The 23,131-nt window shown below is 43.8% G+C and overlaps 1 protein-coding gene across 9 annotated transcripts in view; it reads left to right on the top strand.

Moving 5' to 3' along the window:
• The first annotated feature begins 4,794 nt into the window (after window positions 1-4,794).
• phf21b (PHD finger protein 21B) overlaps window positions 4,795-23,131 on the top strand; it is a 61,515-nt gene continuing 43,178 nt past the window's right edge. For 3 of the 9 annotated variants that reach the window (XM_077004824.1, XM_077004829.1, XM_077004823.1), the window contains exons 1-3: window positions 4,795-5,260; window positions 5,677-5,709; window positions 5,977-6,042. In XM_077004824.1, coding sequence (XP_076860939.1) covers window positions 5,207-5,260; window positions 5,677-5,709; window positions 5,977-6,042 — 153 coding nt within the window. In that variant the 5' untranslated portion in view covers window positions 4,795-5,206. The remainder of the gene's footprint in view (window positions 5,261-5,676; window positions 5,710-5,976; window positions 6,043-23,131) is intronic. The other 6 variants (XM_077004826.1, XM_077004830.1, XM_077004825.1 and 3 more) reach the window with 2 other exon arrangements.

Here is a 23,131-nt window from a genome sequence, read left to right as displayed (position 1 = left end):
TGGTGCTTGTTGGGTTCATGTACCTCAGGCTTTGTGCAGTATTCCATGCCAAAGCTTTTATTCATTGGAGCAACTAAAAATGTCAGACCACCACTTTAGTGATTGAGGATCTGTAGTTAAGGATAAAAGACATTACATGACTACCTGAAGCAATCTTATATTTGAGTTGTATGCAGAGTTAGTCCAAAGCATGGGTCTACTGTATCCTGCATTGTTCATATGCACAAAACAACATATTTGTATTGTTATAATGCATTCGTTTAACAAACGACCACAATTCAAATGGCTCCCTGTTGCAAATTAAAGCCACTATTTCCGCCTGGGTTGACATTACGACTGAGGCCACATTTTAATTCCATAATCTTTTGCCTCTCAAGCTAGACACCCCATTTAGCCCCATTTATTACCAAGAGTCCATGACCATAAACACGCGTAGACAAATATCATGAAAGCATGAAGTACCACACCCTGGTTTAGAGTCTGCACCCTGTTGAAGCCCTGATATTTGTATCTTTATAAGGTACTATGTAATTGTGATAACCCTCAGTCACTCATGTTAAGTCAAGAATTTGAGTTAGATATCAACTGCTTTTTATAGAGACTTCAAACAGAATTGTTAGCACTGGCACCAGATTCCAAAACATGAAAGCTTGATGTAAAAAGGTTAAGTTCCGTGTTTTGCCTACACAATAGACCTCGCGTAAGTTGTGAGACTAGAGTATGGACAAGAGTGCATGTTCAGAAGTGCACAAGACCAAGTTTGTAATGGGACCAAACATCTCTCTCTCTCTCTCTCTCTCTGTCTTTGTCTCTGCTGTTTTCCACTTGGCTGGCTGGCATGCTTACTCACACAGTGGCCTAGGGGGAGGCAGAATGCTTGGCGGATTATGATGTACGCTAAGCACAGCCCAGGGCGCCTCTGCCAAGCTCTCCATGGATGGTGCTTACAGTAACAGCAGAATGCAAGTGACAGAGACTGCTCTATTCCAGGAAGGAATGTTGTTCCCTTAATCAGCCCATAGAGGCCAAAGCTTGACTCTCTGCAAGTAATGCCTGCAGCCCTCTACGCCTATATCCCAACACTTTAAAAGTCCATGTCTACTTCATAGAAGTTCATGCGCTGCTCTGCAATGTACAGAAGATCCAGTGATCTATCTATCTATCTATCTATCTATCTATCTATCTATCTATCTATCTATCTATCTATCTATCTATCTATCTATCTATCTATCTACCTATCTATCTATCCATCCATCCATCCATCCATCCATCCATCTATTGTTTATTTGTTTTAAGTTGGTAATGTATTTACCAACCATTCAACCACAGAGTCTGTCCATTTCCAAAGCCATTCAAATAAAAAAGGTCAGTGTATCCCATGGGTAATACATATGATTATTCCAGCACTGGGAACATCATTCATGTGAATTGGCAGGGAGCGGGGGGGTTGAGTAAAACTGACCCCCTACAAGAACAGTGTGGCCTAACCAGCCTCAGACCCAGTATGGACACTCAGACGAAAGGTATATTAAATATGACCATGTGCACATAACATGAAGCGAACCAAAGAACAAATGTACAAAGAAGCTCATAGAGTGAAACACAATGCATGATATCATGTTGCGAGTCTTTGCAACAAGTCAGAAGTGAAGAAACACTTTTATGGGCTCAGGTAGCAGGTTCATGATGACTGACATATGTCACTAATCAGGAGAGGCAGAGCGTAGGTGACATCCTGCTTTGGATGGACCTGTGACAGGCTTGATGCTATATGCATATGTTTAAAAATGATAGCAAAGTGAATTAAACTCTTCCTGAAGAGACATGCAATGATGTCATACTTGAAATTACATATTACATAGCCACTGATGTACAGTAGATTCATATATAAATTATTCCACATAATACCAGAGACATCAGACCAACATTCTAGCTATAAAGCAAATTAAAAATCATGTCCCTGATGCTTAAAATGAATATACAATGAGAATAGAAATCTTATTCTTGATCAGATATGGTCAACAGAACAGGCTGACATTTGATGAATAACTTCTACAAGATAAAGATTTAGCAACTGACATTTTCTGAGAATATTGAAATTATAGACAACATCAACAGGCAAAATTAATCAGATCTCTCAAGAGTCATGTGTGCGTGCATGTGTCTCTGTGAATTTAAATGAATAGAAATGTAGCAGAATAAATACATTAGTATGGATTCATGGATTATCCATGAATGACTAATAAACAGAAAAGAGCATATAAACGTTTAATACCGTTTTGGGATAGGTTCCTAATGTATAAAGTGTTAGAACTTTTGACTTGAAGCTTTATTGGGAGGGGGGGGGTGCATAACTTGATTTATGGACATATCAGAACTCACCCCACATACGAAACCTAATTAAATTCTTGAGTTATTACGGGTTAATGAATCATTCAGGCTTTGTACCATGGGCCACGACAACGTAGACTGTATTAATGTAATCGGGGTTTATCCCTTTAGTCACCATGTGCCTGCATGAAAACAGAAAAAAAATGAATCGATTTCCCCTTTCTTTACTAAAAGGGGAGATATATAGCAGCGAGCAAGGAAACACATCGGTAACTATTTTGCCGTGGTCCTCCTGAGACGATGCCGTAATCCTCCCGAGACGCCGTAAAGATGTTTCCTTTAAGCAGTCTTCCAATCGAAAGCGACTCCTAGTCGTTTGCAGAGAGGAGTTCAAGAGTTTCACTGCTGAGCCGTGAAATGAAAAGTAGCAGCTGATGTAGCACCGAAGCAGCAACAGAGCCTCCGACCTGTGCAGAGTGGGGGAGGGCTCTGCCTGACGCCGAGAACTAATGTCTGCCTTTGCAAGTCTCAGGAATACCATACCCTAGATCCTGCAGACATTTTCTGCGGAAAACCGTAATTCGCTGTTATATGTCGCTATCAAAGCATAAACGTTTAGTAAAGGAGATCAAGGATTCAAATCACTTTGACTAATATAATGTAGCTACAGACTTATGAACCACATAAAGATATTTAATTCGTTCCTTATGAAATTGGTTTTAAATAGTTGCGAAGTCGATTTCTCATCGCTGAACCGAGAGAATCCGTCGCTGTCCATGGTACTGTATCTTATTCTTCGCGCTGTGTACCATAATGGTTAACCTCTTTCGTAAAGTCAGTTTTAGCAGTGTCTGTTAATCTATCCATTCTGTTAAACGTCTATTAAATGTTTTATTTTTATATACAATCAAGAGAGCCGCAGTACACATCTGCCTGTGTCGAAATGCACATGATAGCTTAAAACTATTTTACATCAACTTCCAAATCACAATTTGCTTTGGCCTGCCCTTTCCAGGGAGTTGACGCGTTTTCCTTACCTCGGCTCGAGTAGATCTATAGGCATATGTCGCAGCCGCAACTCCTGATTGGATGTCACAGCAGCCCAGCACGGTCACACAAAGACTCTCCAATTGAACGCCGACTTGTGGGCCTCGGAGGAGGGCAGAAGGCGGGAGGGGGAGGGGGATTTTTTTTCAACGCGAGAAAAAGGGTGTTCAGCCTGAACAAGAAGAATGCATTCTGTAGTGGAACATGATTGTCATTCATGGCTCATTTACTTTGTATTGTTGGGAAAATGTTAATGATCAAAATTAAAGGGTGTTTATAATATTATATTTACTGAAAGATGGTACTTCCTAAAGACGTCTTATGTACAACAATATTGTAGAAAACTAGATTATGTTTGAGACTCGAAGAACACACGTCTATTTATGTTAATGAGATTTAAAATGGACCCATCGAAGTGACCAAATCAAAAGACAGAAAAATTTAAACAAAAACTTTCACTGACTCCACAATGTCGTACAAAGAGTGTTCGGCACAACACTGATGTAATAAACTGTGGTGATAAAGTTAAGGCACTGGGATGCATATATTTGCATCTTAATAGCTGAAGGGGAATCATGTTAATTTAGGCTGGAGGTGGGGAATACTGAGGACAAAAGTAATGAACAGCCCCAAGGACAGTGGGCTCGAGGGGGGTGGGGGGTACATCTCCCCCCCGCAAACCTAATCCGCCTTAAAATGGTTCAGACAGGCCATTGTGCATCACTTACTGCCCATATTGATATCTGGCGCATAACTTATTCACTTGAGCCACTTTTGCTTGATGTATATTAGCTGAAGGAATGATAAGACTACTTAAGCAGATAGGCCAAAACCCAAATCAAAATGCACAAAGGGGTAAGGTGACCTATATTTTGCATGTCAAATCAGACAGTAATAATAGCAAAGTGTTATTAACACACCATTTCTGCGAGTAATAGTCACCGATATTCAGCTGAACCTCAATATATCAGTTAAAAAATAATATAAAGCTTATTTCAAACAAACCTTTTCGTGGATGGTGAACTAAGAATGTCTTGAAGAAACATTTAAGTAATCAAAATAAAATTATATAGTTTAGTTTGCAAGCATTAGCGATTAGCTATGTATAGCCTATTACTAAACAGAAATAAAGGAAATTCCAACAGCGGAACTCTGCAAGGTAATCGGAAACACAAACTTTGGGCAATATGAAGTTCATACTAATACATGTGAAGTTTTTCTTACACCTTGCAATTTTTACGTCTATTTGATTAAACTGAAATGGTTCATAAAGAGTTGTCCTTGTAACATTATTTATCCTATCGCCCGCCTGTGCATTTCCGGGAGTGCGCATGACTGAGCGTGTGCTTGTGTGTGACTGGGGGGGTGGATGGTGGGGGGGGGGGGGTAGACAGACGAGGGTAGAGTTCTGTTCTTTCACTGCTCCATCCGGGAACTTCCGAATTAGCATTGACAACCGAAGCGCAACTTTTCCCGAGGCAAAGTGAAATCAAGCCGCGGACTCGGACAAAATATAGTCCTCCTTTTTTAATTTAAAATTAGCGAAAGAAAAATATATCGACGCGACATATCGTTTGCGTCTTCAAGTTGTTATTTATGGAGCGGATCTGTCCAAGTGCTGAAATCTTTCCACCCTCTTTAAAGCACTTTGTGCACTGGCGTGAAGTGAGTGATGAGTCTTGTACCCAGTAAAGAAGCGAGAACTTGCTTTGCAGCCCGAGTAGTTCTTCTTTCGATTGTTATTGTCGCTTTTTAAATAATCTTATTATACGGAAACTTCGCGCTGATTTCATCGAAAGTACAGGAAAAGTGCTTTTGAAGTCGGAACATGGAACTACAAGGCCTTCAAGAGGCGTTGAAAGTAGAAATCCAATGTCATCAGGTAAATGAAACATCGAAGGCTATTATTATTATACCGTTACTGCTGTTTTAACCCACTGTGCTGGTGGAAGAATCTGGTGGAATCAAACGTTCTAGGTCACAATTCGAAAGAAATAAGTGGTCTAGCGTTAAAATTGCACTTCGCTGTCTGGTGACGCCATAACATGTAGTTTGAGTTCAGATTGTTTAATGTACTTTTTCAGTGTACTTTGGTGGTGTCGTGCGTTTTTTCAGAGCAACAAGGATTTGTTGTAGTCTAATAATGCGGTGGTTTTGTGTAGCGATCAGAACGAGACTTGAATATTTATGAGGTGCAACTGACTCGCTGTGTAGGCTACGCTGACCGCTTTGTTTCTCTCTAACATAATAACTTGCAACACTTTTTGTGATACACCTTTCGTTCTTTTTTCCAATTAGAAACTAGTTGCACAGATGAAGCAAGACCCACAGGTAAATGTCTATATCCGAACCGTTGTGATCGTCCTCAAAATAAGGCAGCTACAGGGGAGTGTGCGACTTAAACTTTATCAGCATAAATCTCGCCTTGTTTTCTTTACCCCATGTAGTTAGCGTCGTTTTCTCTGCGTTGTCCTTAGCGTGACTTTGCTGGGGAATAACGTATCAGTTCAACTTTTGACAGTATGGGCATTGTTCCACTGGCTATTTTGGTTCTTTTTAATCTATACTTAACACTGCTCATGTTCTGTTCAATTGTAGGATGGAGAGCTTAAGAAACAACCACACGACAGGCAAAGCAGAATAACAACTCTAAGCGAGAAACAAGTAAGAATTAATGCCTATTTCCTTAAGAGTAAACGATTAGAGATCATTTTTCATGTCGCGACGTAGTCCCATATTATATTAGTCTATATGTTTCTGACAAACCTGACCTCACAAAATGGCTTAAAAGTGTTGGAATTTGTCGTAGTGTCGGTTTAGTAAAGTAATCAGACCGAACAAATGTTTTACGAGCATATCGAATGTGTCCGGATACTCTAGTGTAACATGAAATGTTGAAAAATTTAGCGTCCATTTTGAGTAGGTCGACATGTTTCTGGAGAGTAGTAAAGGGTGCTTTCAAGTATCCGGCGTTCACTTTTTTAGACGTCTTGCATCAAAGTATTGATATTTCACACATTCGCATGTGAACTGGGCAGAATGTTAAGTTTATATAATCTAAATCTACTTATTCGATACTTTATTGTCAGTCTTGGGGTATTATTTCTCTTCTTGGTCACATGACGACGTGGTAGCATTTGATTCGATCTCGGGAGAAGACTTTCACTTTTTACAATCCTGAATCAAACGGTGCTACAAGATTAACTTTATTGTTTCGTTAAATTGACATTTGGTTTGGTGAGACTTATTTTGAACAACACAGCTCATACACACGCACTTGATCGTGGGGTAATCGAGTTCTTCCGCTTCAAAGAGGGGAGCTATTTTTCAGCACCACGATCAGATGCCATACCGCTTAAAGTCACAATCCTCGCTCTACAGCACTCGTCGATTATATGAAGTTACGTTGTCTGCAACAGGGAACATCACAGTGCGACAAAGTGCGACATATAACCGAAATATGACAACCTTATGCATTTGATCGTGTGTGTAGCTAAGGCGTTTCTCTTCCTATAAGTTTAATCGATCGCGATTCCTTCGGAATGCAGTTTTCAGCACTTGGAACAGCGCCTCGATTTTGCCCTCCGCAATTAAACGTGTTTCAAATCCCAAACGAAACGGGTTTGAATACGACTGTTTATAAACAATCCCTTCGCGCCGTTCGTGTTTTTTCGCGATATACATAATAATATACCGGTGTTTTGATGCTATTTGTTGTAATGTTTTTGTAAAGCTCTTCAGTTTGATAGTGGAAGCTTCCATTTTGTGAGGGAAGGGGTGTTGGTTTCTTCCTAACATGGAGAAAAAGTCTGTAGAGTTTCGTGGTGGGGGATGGGTCTCATTCATGCCGAACATTACCATTTTGATTGCTTTGATGCTGTTTTTGGAGGAGGGGGAGGGGAGGTAAAGGGAGAGAGAGAGAAAAACGCGAGTCAGCACAGCACAAGGGATGTTTACTAGAGAACACATTTCTTTTTAGCAGCAAAAGATGACCTCCGCTTTTAACCGCGCCCCCATTTCACGCGATGGGTAGGGAGGAAGTTGTTTTCGACCATCGAGAATTACATTTCTCTCCACGTAAAGATTTAGAGCTTCCGAACAAAAGCACCTGAAGAATATCTTTATTCCAAATGATCCCGTTGACTGTTGTCTTAGCCTGACAAAACGTACATTTTCCAAAAACAGCCGCTATGTGTATCATTTGACACAGTCAGCGAATTGATGCAAGCCACTTGCAAAATGTTTTGATGAGCGAAGGCTTCGGGTTAACTGCTAATGCCTGTACGGCCTAATTATAAATATGAATAATGTAATTCATAAATGTTAAACAATAAAAGGCCAAGAAATGAAGGGAAAGCTTTTTTATTAATACTGTTTCAGGGTCACACGATTGTCTTTAAAATAATAAGAATATTGAATATAGGCCCAGTCAAGGTCATTTTACAGACTAGTGAGTTAAATTAGGAATGGTAAAAATGTGATCAAGAAGTCATTTCTCATGCAAGCAGAGGAATTTTTCACTATTTCTAATATATGAAGGCAGTGTCTTATAGGTTCTGTTTTATTATTTTTTAATTTTACTTAAGATAGTAAAGTTAGTTTTACCTAAGATATATTGAATAGACTAACATCACAAGTTCTTGATAAAAAAACTAGAAAGAAAGAAAGCAAAAAGATGTGCACCCTTGAATAGCTTGCGTGAATAACTTTTGAATGAATTTTCAGATACCAGTACAGGAAAGACTGAAGGCGATAGCTGGATTGGGGGGCTGGATGATATACCACAGCATTTTGGATGTAACCTTAATCTGCACGACTTAATAAACAACCAGTATGAATGGACATACACCAAAAATGTACATAGTAGAGTTCTGTTATGTTTCTAAGCCAGCATTGACATACAGTTGCATAATACATATGAATAGTGTCCGATAGTGTACCCTTTAACTATTTCAGGCAAATGCGACTTGCATTGGTGATTATGATCTCAGGTCAGTGACAGGAAGCAGACATTTGATGACATCACTAATATACAGACATCATCTAGCTTTACCTCACTTGGAATGGAAAACACAGCATTCCGAAAGTAAACACTGAAACCACTGAAAACCAATAGTCCAATTTTAGGTTAAACTTGTTAAAAAACTTGTTTTTCTTGGATCTTTCTTGCTTTATTGCCCATACTGCTGCTTGTCTGTTGCCTGACCCACATGTGCACCCTGCTGCTGTAATCTGGGCTGCTAGCATTACCTTTGGCTACATAGTGGCTACATTTGAGTACATTCGAAGGTAAAGCTACACCATCTGAAGGTCATTAGGTGAGAAAATAATATTTGATGCATATTTGTTACACATTTGCTGTCTAAATAATCATGTTTCCCTTAGAGGACCACAAACCATTCTTCTTTATACATTTTCAGTGTTTTGAAATATCTTTGTTTTCAGTTTGGCAAAATTATACAATGCAGTTGCATGTTATGATATAAAAAGCATGTGAACAATGGGGGTGTTGAAGTTCTTGAATGCTTACGCCTTGTTGCATCACTGTAATTAAGTTCCTGAAAGTATTGGACTTATGTTTAATTTCTTTGCTTGTTACTCCTCTGTCTGGTACCTTGGCCTACCCAGTTTGGTTATCTCATGAGCTGCAATGGTTATTCTCCGGCGTGCCTGATCCATGCAGCATGAAGCAGATTTAATTGCGTTTTGTTTATATGAGCTCTGCGTTTTAACTGCTGTCATATTTATTTCATACATAAGAAGTGATAGCTTAGAACCGAAAGCGATCCTTGGATACTAATGTGCAAACAGCTGCTCTGCTTGGCTTTCAAGTTTCTCTGTGCTGTAATTGGGATGTCTTGTGTATTTTGGTGGTATCTCTGATGAAAGTAATGGTTTTGACAATATGTATGGATTGCATAATGAAAAAGGTAAATGCAAAAAAAAAAGAAACACAAGATAATATATAAAATAGGATAGAGGGGGAGAGAGAGAAATGGAGAAAGGGAGGGGAGTTTGAAGGGAAGGAGAGAAAGCAGAGATGGGAAGAAATAAAAAGTGTCTCAGTCTAACCAACATGACCAGAGGCAAGGAAATAAAGAAAAGAAGTGATACCAATTTAGAGGGTACTGTAATTTTTTTCCAAATGTATGAAGAGATTGTCTGTTGAAGGAATGGTTTGCACAGTAGTTCATACCAAAGTTGGCTTGTGTCTTTTTGCTTGAAAACAATTCAGCAACCTGTCAGGGGTGATTTGCTTGGAGCTGCATTGTAAGTTGACGACAGCTTGGCTCTTCCAAGCACCCGATTGGCTCGTCTCACCTCTAGCGTTGCTTGCAAGAAATACAGTGATTGGTCAGATTTGAACCAGGGCCTAGCTAGGCCAGGCGATCACATGTGGTTGATGGTTGGTGTTTGCACACGGTACTGTGTTAACTCATAATGCTGTGTGGCAAGCCTAACACCTCTACAGAGAGAATCTGAAGTTTTTCTGCTATCAGTAGTCACATATTATTGTTAGAAAGATGTATGGCTTAAATATTCGGTGTGTCAGCACTTTTGTTTCATCTTGAAGTGTGTCTGAGTGTCTCTCAAAGGGAGTAATTATTCACCTGCAGAAATGAAGCATTCAGAATAAGAGACTATCTTTGTTGGAGTTAATTAATGCTGACCATGGCAACCGTACCTTTTAATTCCGTATCACCAGCCTCTATGAAACTCAAATGATTTTTGGCAGGCAGCTTTCAGGCCAGTGTGTGGGGGGGGGGGGGGGGGGGGGGGGGGGGGGGGGGGGGGGGTTACTGGCAGTTCTGTGGGAATGCAGGGGGGTGCTGGGTATGAGAGGCAGCTTGGGCCGGGTTAAAGGTTACAGGAATGGGTCAAGAATCAGCTGCCGTTTTATATATGGCAGTGGGGAGGGTGAAGGCTTAGGGAGGGCACATATTGAGACAAAGTTTATCGTTCGCTCAGTGGCCTGTTTAATTATTTCATTGTCAAAGTATAAAATGAAGTAGGTAGGGGAGACGCGTGGGTTTTTAATGGAGTGAAGTGTAGGAAGCACGTTATTTTGTATTACACGCCAAGTCTCTTTGTAAACATATTATTAAGATAACATTATACTTGCTAAATATCTTAAACAAAATAAGCATAACCTGGAGAGCTAAGGATGTATATATGATGGTTACACCACTCCGTGTGTATTGTCTAAGCTTCTTGTTTGAGTTCAGCAGCTGGGTTGAAAGTGGTTAGATCCAGGGGTGGGATAATGCATGAGAAAACTGCAGCATGAGCCGATGGCCTTGTAGACTTCATTAATATGTGGCCATGTTTGCTGTAATGGAAATATGGGTGCTGCTGTCACGAGGTCCGTTAGATCTCGGCGAAGAAGAAGGCGGCGGAACGATTCTGTGGTTGCCGAAGTTTAAGCACGACGCAGTGCACAACGGTGAACGGTTTCGGTCCTAAAACACCTCATTGGATGCCATTTTGTTTGAGCATCAGAGCCTTTTCTGGGACACCAGTGTTCCCACAGTGGCATCATTGGCTCGGTGTCGTGTTCAGTGGATGAGCGGCGAGATCTGTGTTTTCCTTTTTGCATTCTATTCATATTATTTACAATAAGCTCCTCTCAAAGTGAACCGCAATTGAATTATTGATGGTCCTAGAGAGTATTTCTTTGACTCTGGAGCAAAAGGAGGGTGATGCAATGCGTGATTTGCGCAATTTTCGGAACGTGTATGTCAGAGTTCCAAAGTACGCCTGCGTGCCCGTCGCCCTGCGTGCCCGTCGCCCTGCGTGCCCGACGCCCTGCGTGCCCGTCGCCCTGCGTGCTCATGTTCTGCGTGGTGCCGTGTTCATTCAAAGGGCAGGTCCTCGCTTTGCCACCCTCCGAAAGGTCAGCCGGAGGTCTCGGTTGGGGGGGTAGAAACCTCTGGCCCGGTGCCACCGAAGGAGGTTGTAGTGCGCATACGGAGGAGTCGCCCCGGGGAGTATCGCTCAGGCGCCACCGAGGCTTTCGCGGCCCGGGGCCACGACCCGGCTCAGGCCCGTGTACGGGTCCGGCTGGCTGCCCCACGTATGGGGTGCTAAGGGAGGCTTGGGGTGAGCAAAGAGCATCCAAATGTCACCCTGAGAGATGTGGTGTGGTGGATGGTGCTCGACTCCTCCTGAACTCTCCCAGGACTATAAATCTCAGTGCTTTTGTCCCTCTCTCGGCCATGCCAATCCCCTCTTTGTCTGCCTGGTCCCTTTAATCACTGTGCGGGGAAAAAGGCCCTGTGACAAAGTTCCAGAGCTTAATTAGGAGAGCTGTGTGAAGGTTCTGCCGTGAGTTCTTCAGGGAAAGTGAGAGCAAGAGAGAAAGGGAGGAGGAGAGAGAGAAAGATAGAGAGATGAAATGAGAGAGAGAGAGAGAGAGGTGGTGGGTGGATGGGTGGTGTCAGGTTGTCTGTCTTCACGGTATCTAAGGCCTGTAGGAATCAAATGTTCCCATACTGGTGCATGAGAAAGTGCCAGTCATTAGCAGGAGAAGAAAGATAGTTCAAGTATGTCTTTGCTGCCAGAGAAAGGTCACTGTAGCTGCCAGCTGTGATAAGTTTTAAGGTGTGCTGTTAACTAAAACGCAAGGTGAGTTTCTAAAGGTGTTGCCAGAACTTGATGTTGTAAAGAGCTTCCCATTTATTACTTTCCCTCCACGTGATTGTGAAAGGAGCTAATTATGGAAGCGTGTCCTAAACAGGTTGCGTGGCACTGTTCTTCTCGCACGGTGTTCTCGGTGTTTCTAACGACGATGGATGTGCTCTCGTCTGTTCCTCTGGAACTCGCGTGACGGCTGGTTATATTCTGCACCGCTCATTTCCAGGGAGGTTATATTTAAAGTGCTGATACGACTGTGCCCGGCGAGCCAAGAGGGGGGGGGGGGGGGGGCAAGGCTAGAGTGAATTAACCCACGATGACTGCCATGCTAGCCCCCCCCCCCCCCCATCACCTTCAGTCTCTCCCTCCCCATCCCTCTCTCCTACCTCCCTCCCTCTGTTGCTCTCTCTCTCTCTCTCTTTCTCTCTCTCTCTCTCTCTGGCTCATGCGTGCCCAAATGAATAGTATCTGTTAATATAGCTATTTAAAAAACAGCGTTTCTCAGACTACACGCTCGCCGTGCACCGTGCAAGCCTTGTAAGTGACTGCACAAACCAGGGCTGCACATTGTTACCGTTATCAGCTTATTAGTTTGTACAATAAACAGGATTATAGAAGGCATACAGCTGTGAATGGGTGGGAGGAGTCCCAGATTCAGCCCGTGCTGGCTAATTGGCCCCTGCTTCCTCCTCGTGAAACACGGTCAGACTTGAGAAAACTCTGCTCTTAATTACTAGTGAGGGTTTTCCCAGACGCCCCGGGAAGACTTGGTGGTAACATTGCGTGCTATGCGGAAGATTAGTTTTGCGTTTGAAGGATCTGTACTCACCAGAGGGCAGCAGCAAGTGTAAGGAAGGAAACATGGACAACAAGCTTCAGTAGCTTCAAGCTATCTGCTTCTAAAATGGAGCAAGGAACAGACCTGGAAGCCTCGACCGTCTGAGCGCTCGAACGATCGGCTTTCTTCAGGACTCTTCCAGACATCCAGCTGTTCTGTTTCACTGAGAAAATCATCTTCTCATTTTCAAACCCTCCCCTCCCCAAAATTTCGCAGCTCTGTCTTGTTATTAGAACGGCTTGGGCGTTTGCCATCTCGTTCCCGAGGGTTCACGCCGTCGTTGGAGAAGGCCCACACAGACGCAGCCCAAGTAGTTTCCGTTCCCGTCACTCCAATTCACTCACTCGTGCTTAAAGACAAAGGAGTTTATCTATGGGAATGGATCAACACTTACAGATAAACTTTTTATGGCTTGTCAGATGTGCTTTCGGTCATACTCTCAGGCCATCATGGTGATCACCATGATCATCTATTACATTTCTCAAGTGTTTTTTTTATATTAAACAAACAAGTAAACAACAACACTATGTACACATATGTGTGTGTATATGTAGTGACTTCCCAGACAGGTAAAAATACAGTTATTTAGCACCAATTTGTTTCCTTTGTTTCTGAGACTAGCCTAAAGTCATTGAGGCTGATACTTGTTTATAAATCAGAGCAATTTTTATATGCATCATGTCTGGCTAATGAAAATGCTTCAAGCTTTACAGCTCATTTGACTTTGAAAAGTGACATGATTTTACACATTGAGAATATATTTGGGTACAAGAGGAGCTTTGTTTTAAACACCACAATAGTTGTGAACTTGTGATCACAACATTACACTGTGGTGCCTTGGAAAATATTTCTTTTCTTACCATCTAAATTCTATTATACTTCAGGTCAGAGATCTCAGAGCAACTTTCTTAAGTATTTTTAAGTAGTTTCTTTAGTAGGTCCAATGAAGTAACTGCTTAGCTCGCTGACAAGTTCTTCATATCTCACGCTACCAACAGCTTCTTGTAGGTTTGCACCAAACCTGATTCGAATGTAATCATCCATAATCATTGAATGAAATGTGGTGGGTGAAACTTGCTGCAGAGATCCTGAGGATTTCTCTTACGCTGCTTCAGAGGAGGGCTGACGCTCATTTTCCAGCAGGGAGACGCATACGGATGACACCGCCATGGAAGTACGGCACAGACGCAGCACAGGGGGCTCCACGGCTGTACTGCCAGTATTACACTAGCCGGCGAGAGACTAACTTAACGCACCTAATACCACAGCACAAGTGAGGGGGGGGGGGGGGGGTGTTCCTTCACTCCTGTTTCGTAAAGTGGCGTAGCGTAGAAAAGGAACAGGTAGAGGAGTGCCAAATGACAGAAACAGAACCAAAGCGAGCATTACTGTCAACAAAACGAGACGGCTGAATCCGCAGCTGCAGCCCGACCCAGCAGGACCATTTCCTCTGCTTGTTATATTCGGTACTAGTCGGTATCAAAAGTGAGTATGGTGGGTCTAGCTGGGACCCCAAGTAAAACTTGCGAGATGGAAGACAAACAAAGTGTAAATCCATTTGTTGTGTGTATGCGGATGCAAAGCAGTAGCCTGGAGTGGTAATTGGTTTTTTCTAATCGTATAGTCAGCATAATGAAGAATTGCCCTTTACGCTGTGTGAGGAGAGAGCTACACTGTGAAACTGGTAAACAGTGAAAGCCTCACGGTACAGCCAACTGTAAACAGTGGCAGAAAAACCACATTAATGAAATGGTGTGAGTGTGTGGAGGCTGTGTGATTAGCATAATCTGAGAAACTTTTTTTTTTGTTTTGTTTCTGCCCGAACTTGTCAAGGTAAGCAAGACAACTGTAGCCTTCATGACGGCTAGGTTCTCTTGGCCTGCCTTTAGGCTAACTAGTCGAAATCTAGAGAGACAAAAGTGCTTTGATTTTCATGTTCAAAAGGCTTTGGAAATTGCTATAATGATTTTGTGCATGTCTCCGAGTACCTTGTATCTCACATTTGTGTTTCATTTGAAGTTTATATTTAGCTTTGCGAGGCTTTGCTCAGGCTCCTGGATGCAGACTGCTACGAGTGCAGTCTTTTAAGCAATCAAGTGCAATAAAAAATCACACCAGCTGCACTCCATTTCATCTGTCATTTTTAGGCTTCATAGTGCTTCTCTTTCCCATAACCCCCACCACCCCCCTCATGAATTACAGAGCATGTGTGATCAATTATATTGGCAAAATTGATATTTGCAAAGTTCATCCAGATTTAATTAACCCGACTAGTGGAACACTATGGCAACAGAGTCCGCCATTGCGGGCAGATGAAGCTTAAAGTTCACACGTTCCCCCCTGACAGCTTCACCTGAGAGAAAGCATATCTAGACTGATCCGTGTGCCTGAGGTGGAACTGATACTGAATGGCTATGTTCTTGACATAACTCAATGCTGAAATTCTGTATAGTGTCAAGCAGCAAGACCCCTGGACAAATGTCATCCACTTCCAAGAATCTTTTATTAAAGTGCTATGACTGAATGAGGGTTGGCCCTGGTACCCATATTATAGTAATTACACAGACTGACAGGTTTAGAAGCTTGGTGACCAGGGACTCCATAGAGAACAGCCTCATTCAGGAGCCTGGTTTAAATGAACTTTAACAAAGCTTTTTTTAACCACAAATATTGCTGCAATACATTCTGTCTTCATTTATTCGTTTTTTTAACCCCTCTTCTCTCACTTTACATACAGTAGAGGCTGACTCACAGACGAATGACTGAGTGCTTCGTAATCGATGAATAATGTTTTTCCCCCTATTTTTAAAGGTTTTCTTTGGCATTAGCACGTTTACATAGCATTAGCATGCGCGTGTGAGCATAACAGAGGCGGAGGGGCGAGGATCACACTCCACTCACACTTTGTCAACCACTGAGCAGTGCACGTGACTCACACCACGTGACACGCAAACGTCAGCCCTCCGCTTCACAGGCCAGCCAGTCGCGGCACGGCAGCTAGCAAGCGGCTAAACTCGCGCAGAGACGAGACCCAACTTTAGCACGGCCACTGAAGAACGACCTAACGCTGACCAAACATTTTAACAAAATAAGGGACTCGGGTGTAATACTGGCAAAGGTCAGAGGTCAGATTATGGTGGCTGCGTCCTCTTGAGTACAGTTTGCTGCGTCCTGCCGAGCCCATAACCCTGGGAGGCTGGTTGCAGTCAGCGAGTTAGCGTCTCAGCTAGCCACACTGCTTTAGTGTAAAGCGCAGAGCCCTCCTGCCTACTGCCTCCGCTCAGTTTTCTTAGCTTTCTCCCTGAGATTGTGTTGATGGTAACCAGGGCAACACCATTCGAAGAAATGCTGCTGAGTTGAAACCTTTTTTTTTTTTTAAAGCAAGGCCTTCATTGATTTTGACTTAATCTTTAAAACAAATTTAGCTGAGGGTGACTTCTTTTCCCTCTGATTAACTATTAGTTTTTTGCTCCTCTCCACTGACTGCTATCTGCATTCCTCTTTAATGGGGAGAGAAGGGGTTCTCATGAAAGTCGTATTTCCTTCACGCGAAGGCAACAGGGTCTAATATATTGTGGCATCTGTGTCTGAGGCATGTTTAATTAAAGGCTTCTGTAAGGAGCACCACGCATCTGATTGAATTAGGCTGCCGGCTGCCAGGATGTCCAAGAGGAGCTCGCTGTGCTGCTAACCTACTTCACCTGCTGCCGTCCGAGGCTAACAGCGCTTGGCTCGTGGGGGGGGTCCGGTACAGGCGCGCCGTACCGCCTCAGAACCCATCAGGCCACGCGAAGGCGGCTCGATGACACCTTAATGAGAGCAATCGAAGTGGTCACTGCAGCGACGCAGGCTACCGTGTCTTTTCAGTCGCTGAGGGTTCGAGACATTTCTGCGGATGCCGGTTTCGGGGGAGCTGACGTTAAAAGTCTTCTTTTGTTGACTCTTTTTTTTTCAAATTCTTCATCTTTCACTGAGATTAGTACCTGGAGACAGTGGCGTTTACATTCTTTGATTTGTCAGGCATGTCTATTGTAAACTCGACTCGAGCGAAACACAAAAGCTTTCATCAGAGTGAAATGGGGTAATTTTGTAGCTCTGCAAAACATCTGAAATCAGAAATAGGTTTGAGGTCAATGCCTGAATTGACACTGTATGAGGTCTTGTATGACAATGGCTTTCCCTGGGCAGAGAGTAAGAAGGTAACAAGATTAGATCATGTTAGTTGACCTATAGGATTACTTTATTAGAGCAGACCGACACTTTTAAAGATGACTTCATCTGTCTGCCTGCTGTCTGTCTTCCCCCACTCTTTCTGTCCACTCCCAAAGACAAGCCCACTCTCTCTATCTCTTTCTGTCTCTCTCTCACTCTCTCTATTTCTGTCTCACTCTCCCTCTCCCCCCCAATCTCTCTACCTCACCCTCTCTCCATTCTCTATCTTACCCTCTTTCTCTCAGAGGACCAGAAGGGTAGGAATCCATTTCTTGCACAATTGAATTGAGAAATAATCAGTGGCGGAACTGCCACACTTTGCTGAAATAGGACGATCTGCAGTGTTTGGCCATGAGGCGGGAGGATGACGATCACAAAAAGAAACAATTACCAGTGCGGAGAGGAGCGCTGGTGCTGTAATTAAACGAAGCAGTCCGGCCTGCCCTCGGAGACAGCACTCACAATCTTCATGCTAAACTTATGTCCATCAGAGAAACCTTGGGAGTCAGCGTTTTCCATTAGCTCTGCCTGCCTGGTTCCTGGCCTTTGCTCCAGTCAATGGAATATGAATTAAGGAAGCCTGTGAAATATCCATTAATCATTAGGCAGGTTGTAGGAGGCATAAAAGGGACCGTGGTGTTGTCAAATAAGGATTATATAGTGCATTGTGCGCCTCCACAAATTATTTGGTCAGTTGATCTGAGTCTTTGGCTCTTTCAAGCAAATTAGGTATGCGTTAAACACGAGCGAGCGTGTGGAGAGCTTTAATGTCATTCAAGTGTACTTTTATTTACCACCAGTCTCTCAGCCAGTGCTTGTTAGTTTTTCTCTCACTCTGTTCTTCCTCCCTTCCAGTGTGTGTGGGTGAGGAAGCTGTTGTCAAGGATCTTCGCTCTTCAGCCACAAACAATAGACTCGCTCTGCAATACAGACATCACCAAAAGGGTGAAATTTCCACTGTAACAGCACAAAAAGTTCTCAGAACGTCGTCTTTATCTTCAAAAATGATAGGAAAGAGACGAAGGCAATGCAAGATACAGAAAAAAGGTGCTACAAACGCTGTTCTAATTGTATTTTCAGATTTAGCGAAGGTTCATGGGGACTACATTTGGGCCAGTACATAACAGAAATAGCATATATATATAAACCTTGATCTCATCATCTTTTTATGTCTTAGGCCTGACTAGAATGGAGCTTTGAAGTCTAGGTAAATTCTGCTAGCTAAATGCTACTCTTTATGCACTGTGCAACTACAGATGGAGGTACAGCTGGGTACATGAAGAAAGGAGTGTCCTGCTTTCAGACACACCCCTTCTCCCTCCCAACTCATTTTACATATTCTTCTAGGCCAGCACTTCACCGTGTATGCATTAGTGAGGTGGCCTTAAAAGGGAAACTGCAGGTCTGAGAGAAAAAGCAGTGTCCTCCCTGTACTGAACCACAGTGACTTCAAAGCCCCCTTTAAAAACTGATTGGATTTGGTTGTGCCTTTTCTGGAAAGAGGATTTATTTTTTTTTACAGGCACAAAAGGAAGAGTTTGTGTTATGCTCAGAGCCGCGTTAACACGGCCTCTAGTGTTTGCGAGGCAGCTCGGCAACTTTTAATGTGTCAACTGTGCCTGTCATCTCATGGCGTAGATACAGGGAGGCGCAAACCTGCCTTAACTGCAGCTGCAGCAGATAATATTGTAATTCCACAGTTGTGCAGACATTTAACCGCTGCCTTCGGTCTCCTAAAGCTGAAAAATACTGTTCCCGGTGGTCTCTGCGGTAAATAATAACATTCGTCGTGGTTTCTATGGTCTTTTTTCCCCGAAAATGCTGATTCAAACCCTACAGCACTCGCGGCGTGAAATGTTGTCGTCGGAGGGGCCTCCGGGTCCCACAAAGCCAGGGCTGGGACGGTTTATTAGGAGAGCAGTGTGACCAGCTCCGGGGTCCCATTCTAACGTCTTTCCCGGTCACGGCGGCTCCTTTATTCATTGCCATGACCCCCAGCTGCATCATTTATCCAGCCTTCCTCTCTGTGCTGCACCCAACTGACGTTCCTTTGCTTTCATGGCCTATGGCGTGTACGTCAGCCAATGGGGCTTCAGGACTATCGCAAAGGGTCAAACAGACAGGAATCCTCCGGCAGCTTCCAAATGGGAGAGCCGATGAATGCAGTTTCATCAGAACGGCGGTATATGTTAAAGCAGTGAAAGTCTGTTCCAGCTTATAAAACTTAAATTGCCTCACAGAAATATCTTAGCGGATCGTATGACTATGATTTGACCTAGAGTGCTATAACTTAGAGTGGTATAACTTTTTTATATTTTACACCATTTTCTCCAAATTTTTGTCATTATGCCCCACCCATAAGCTAGCTACCTTCCCCATCATACAACTGCCATAGATGGTTCAGGTGAGCAAATGCCTCCTCCGAGATGTGAAGTGAAGCACTACATCTTTTCAAGTGACTGCCCTGCTGCGACACAGTGCAGCTGAATACATTTGGAGGAAAGTGCTAACTCTCTGCAAGCACACACACACACACACACACACACACACACACACACACACACATCTCTGATTGGCTAGTGTTGCAGCGAATGACAGGGGGCAGAGTAATGCCGTTCCTCCCTCTCCGAGAGCCATGCCAGTTTTGCTCCCTCGGACCTCAGGCAAAATCAGGGCACAAACCAGCAAACTCGGACTTGTGTCTGTTGTGCTATTCAGGAGCACTGGGTTTTTGGATGTGGACGTCTTGGACTAAAATGCAGTGCCGGTGTTGAGCCACAATTGCATATTCTCCCTAGTCTAGGCTTAAGGTTAATCTGGGTCTGGCAAACTGCCTCGTGAGTGCTGTGACTCGATGACTGGTTCATGCGGGCAGACCAAGAACTTCAGTGAGCCCAGTCGTATCAGTGCAGCTCTATGCAGAGCACTTTGAGACCCACTATTTACCCATCGGAACACCAAGTCTGACACCATTTTGCTCTCAACCGTCCTCAACCGCACAAAGAAGGAAGCTGCTCCCAGATCAGCCGCCGAGGGGCGATTTCGAACACTGCAGGGGCTACGCTGGCCTTGTTTGCTCAAGGGCCCGGAGGGAGTCGTCCTGGTTTGCTGAGCGCTCTGAAGGCGTGCTAACGCGGAGACAGGGCCGAGGGAAAGAGCCCAGAGGCTGGCTATGATGCAGTGCGGTTGGCCTGGGTCGGTTGCTTTCCCGAGACCCAGTACACCGAAGAGCTCAGAGATCCCGGTTGCACCTAAAACCAGGTCCCACCTCGCCAGGCTGTTACCTGTTATATCACTGTGGCCGCTGCCAAACTAAGCTCCCTCCCATGGAGCCCGGGGTTCAGGAAGCGTGCACAGCACATTCGGTCACTGGAACACAATGGCAGCAGGTCGTCAGATGGCGAGCAGCAGTCGGATCTGGTGATCACGCATCTCGATCTTTGCCGTTATATCGCACGTTACACTGCATGCGGGCACGAACATCGCACGAGCCACTTAAAGCAACTTGATGAATGTCGATGAATCTTTGCATCCTTGTTTACCTGGTTACCTGTTTATTGAATGCGTAGGTAAAGTCAGAGGGTGTGGAAGGGTGATGGTTTTGATGTTGGATCTATGATGTTTGCGGACTGATGGTTGCAGTTTGCGTTGGAGGGGATCAGGCCTCCGTTAAGCTCTGATGAGCTGTCAGGTCTACGCCTCTGTTCCTCTAATCCTGGCATCCTTCTGCAATCTGATCTTCCTCCCAGATCTCCCCCCGTTGCTCAAGGCATCGCTGCTTTAATGCAGATAATACCTTTCTAGTTTTTGCAGCAAACGTAATCTTTCAAAATCCTTCCTAATCAGAGCTGCGGTGACATAAACAGGGTCTCAGAAAACAGTGCCAATGTTAACACCAACACTGGCGCACAAGGTGAAATGGGTTCGTCTAGCAGCACATCGGCACAAATTCATATTTGTGACCACACTTTATACGCTTTCGTAATACTGATTATTTCTGGGCAGGATGTGATAAGGTGTCACACAATTATCACTATCAGTGACACACACAGGGTATCTATCCAAGACATCTGTGCATACCTGGTAGACAACACCAAACCCTGCAGAGAGAAAGTTTACAGTCTTCTGACATTTTACGTTATATGAACTTTAATGATAGCACGTTATTGTTGAATAACATATTTTAAAAGTACTGTACCACAAACTGTAAATTTGAAGAAATCACAATTATATATATTCATGTGTAAATCTGAGGAGTCACACGTGAAACTGCATAACATTCGATCAGTTTTTATGTTAGTCTTATAGTGGAAATTGTGCAAAATATCTAATACAAAACAAAGACTTGCTAAAAAGGTCACATCCTTTCACTGGTGTCACTCACGAAGAGTGCTAACCAGGTTTGTCATGGTCAGCATAAAGATAGTTCTTTTTTGATGTAGGTTTCACAGCAAGATGGAGAAGCCTCCAGAAAGATTGGACCACACCCACTGCCTACACTTCAGTTTATTGGGAACATCAAAAGAGCGGACATTTTCGTCCAAGTGGAGAAGTCAGAACTTTGATGTTTAGGTGGAACACGTGGCTCTAAAGGTTCTGTGCTATTGTGCAGGGGAGCAAAAATGTCTTTGATGCCTTCATCATTTTCCGTGGAGCTATGTGAAAAATATTGAATGTGGGCTCTTGCCAGCAACTCCTTTTGGTGGGACCGAGTAATGAGGCACAAGATGAACTAATAATGACCATGCATGGTGAGCACCTGAGAGCACACAGCCCAGCCTCCTCCAAACGCTAAGCGTGGACTAGACCAAAAACGTGTGGGGGGGGCATATACCTCTGCCCTTCACTTAGAAAAATGAAATGAAGTCACTAAAGCACCATGAGATGCCAAGAACATTTCATTTCACCCAGAAAAAAAATGAAAATGGAAAAAAAAAAACAATTTTGGTCATTACTCTGGGGAACAGCAAGATGCACATACTGTTTGCCATTTAAAAAATGTCACTAGGTAAAGGTTTAATGGCCAAGAGGGCTGTAGCTAATTAGCGCACTCTTATTCTAATTCTGCATGGAAAATATAAACTTAGAGTGCCAATTCCAGTGGTAGTCAAGTCTAATTAATCTCATAAGCACACAAACACTTTTCGGATAATTTGAAAAACTCTGTCGTCCCCCCCCCCCCCCCCCCCCCCCCCCCCCCCCCCCCCCCCCCCCCCCGCCCGAATCCACAGAGCATTTATATTCTTCCATATTGGTTGTAAACACAAAGTATTTCTACTCTGAATTCAGTTTAGGTCATTATTGCTCAAGAAGTCCTGCGTGATTAAGCAGGAGTGTGCTAGCTGTGAGCATGTGTGCATGATTCACAATTCTCAGAATACACCTGTTTCTTTTGCTTTAATTCTTTAGCTGCTCTTGGGTTACTGTGACCTGTGAGTCAGAGCTTGACAGCGAATGTAGAAAAAGCAAGGAAGGAGAATTTCTGATGAGGGGATCTTAGACTGAGGGAGGACACACATGGCTGAAATAGCTGGGCCACCAAACAGTAAGAGGAATGGGTTCTGGATAATTGGCCTGCCCCATGTACGAAAGAGTGATAACACAAGGAGGGAGGAGAGTGGAGAAGAGAGCCCGCTGGGAATAGATGCCATTTCTCTCAGAACTCCTATCGAGCCTCCGCAAGCTACATGAACGGAAATAACCAGCGTTCAGCGGATATCCGACAAACACCTGATAGCCCTGTGGCTTTCTTTGAACCCAAACGCTAATGCGCTATTACGTTCGCAACGGTTCCGTTTCTGTAGATGCAGCCAAGTCTGAGGCCTCCGGCGGGGGGCGCTTTCTTCTCCGGTTCGATCTCCGCCCATACGAGGGCATTTTAGGTATCCACTTCTTTCTCGGAAACAGGAAAGCGGACGGGTGGCGTTTCGCGAGGCTCCAGCGTTCGGTTTGGGCGAGGTGTTCGAACGGCAGGCGAGCGTGTGCTAGCGCTCCGTTCCCGTGTCCCGCACCGAGCTGGAATCGGAGCCGGCTCGCCGCGCCGGGCCTCGGGGACGTGTCCAGCCGCCG

This window comes from Brachyhypopomus gauderio, chromosome 5, assembly GCF_052324685.1.
Source record: "Brachyhypopomus gauderio isolate BG-103 chromosome 5, BGAUD_0.2, whole genome shotgun sequence".
NCBI lineage: Eukaryota > Metazoa > Chordata > Actinopteri > Gymnotiformes > Hypopomidae > Brachyhypopomus > Brachyhypopomus gauderio.
Note: the sequence above shows the minus strand (reverse complement) of the source record. Positions and strands in the feature narration are given on the sequence as shown.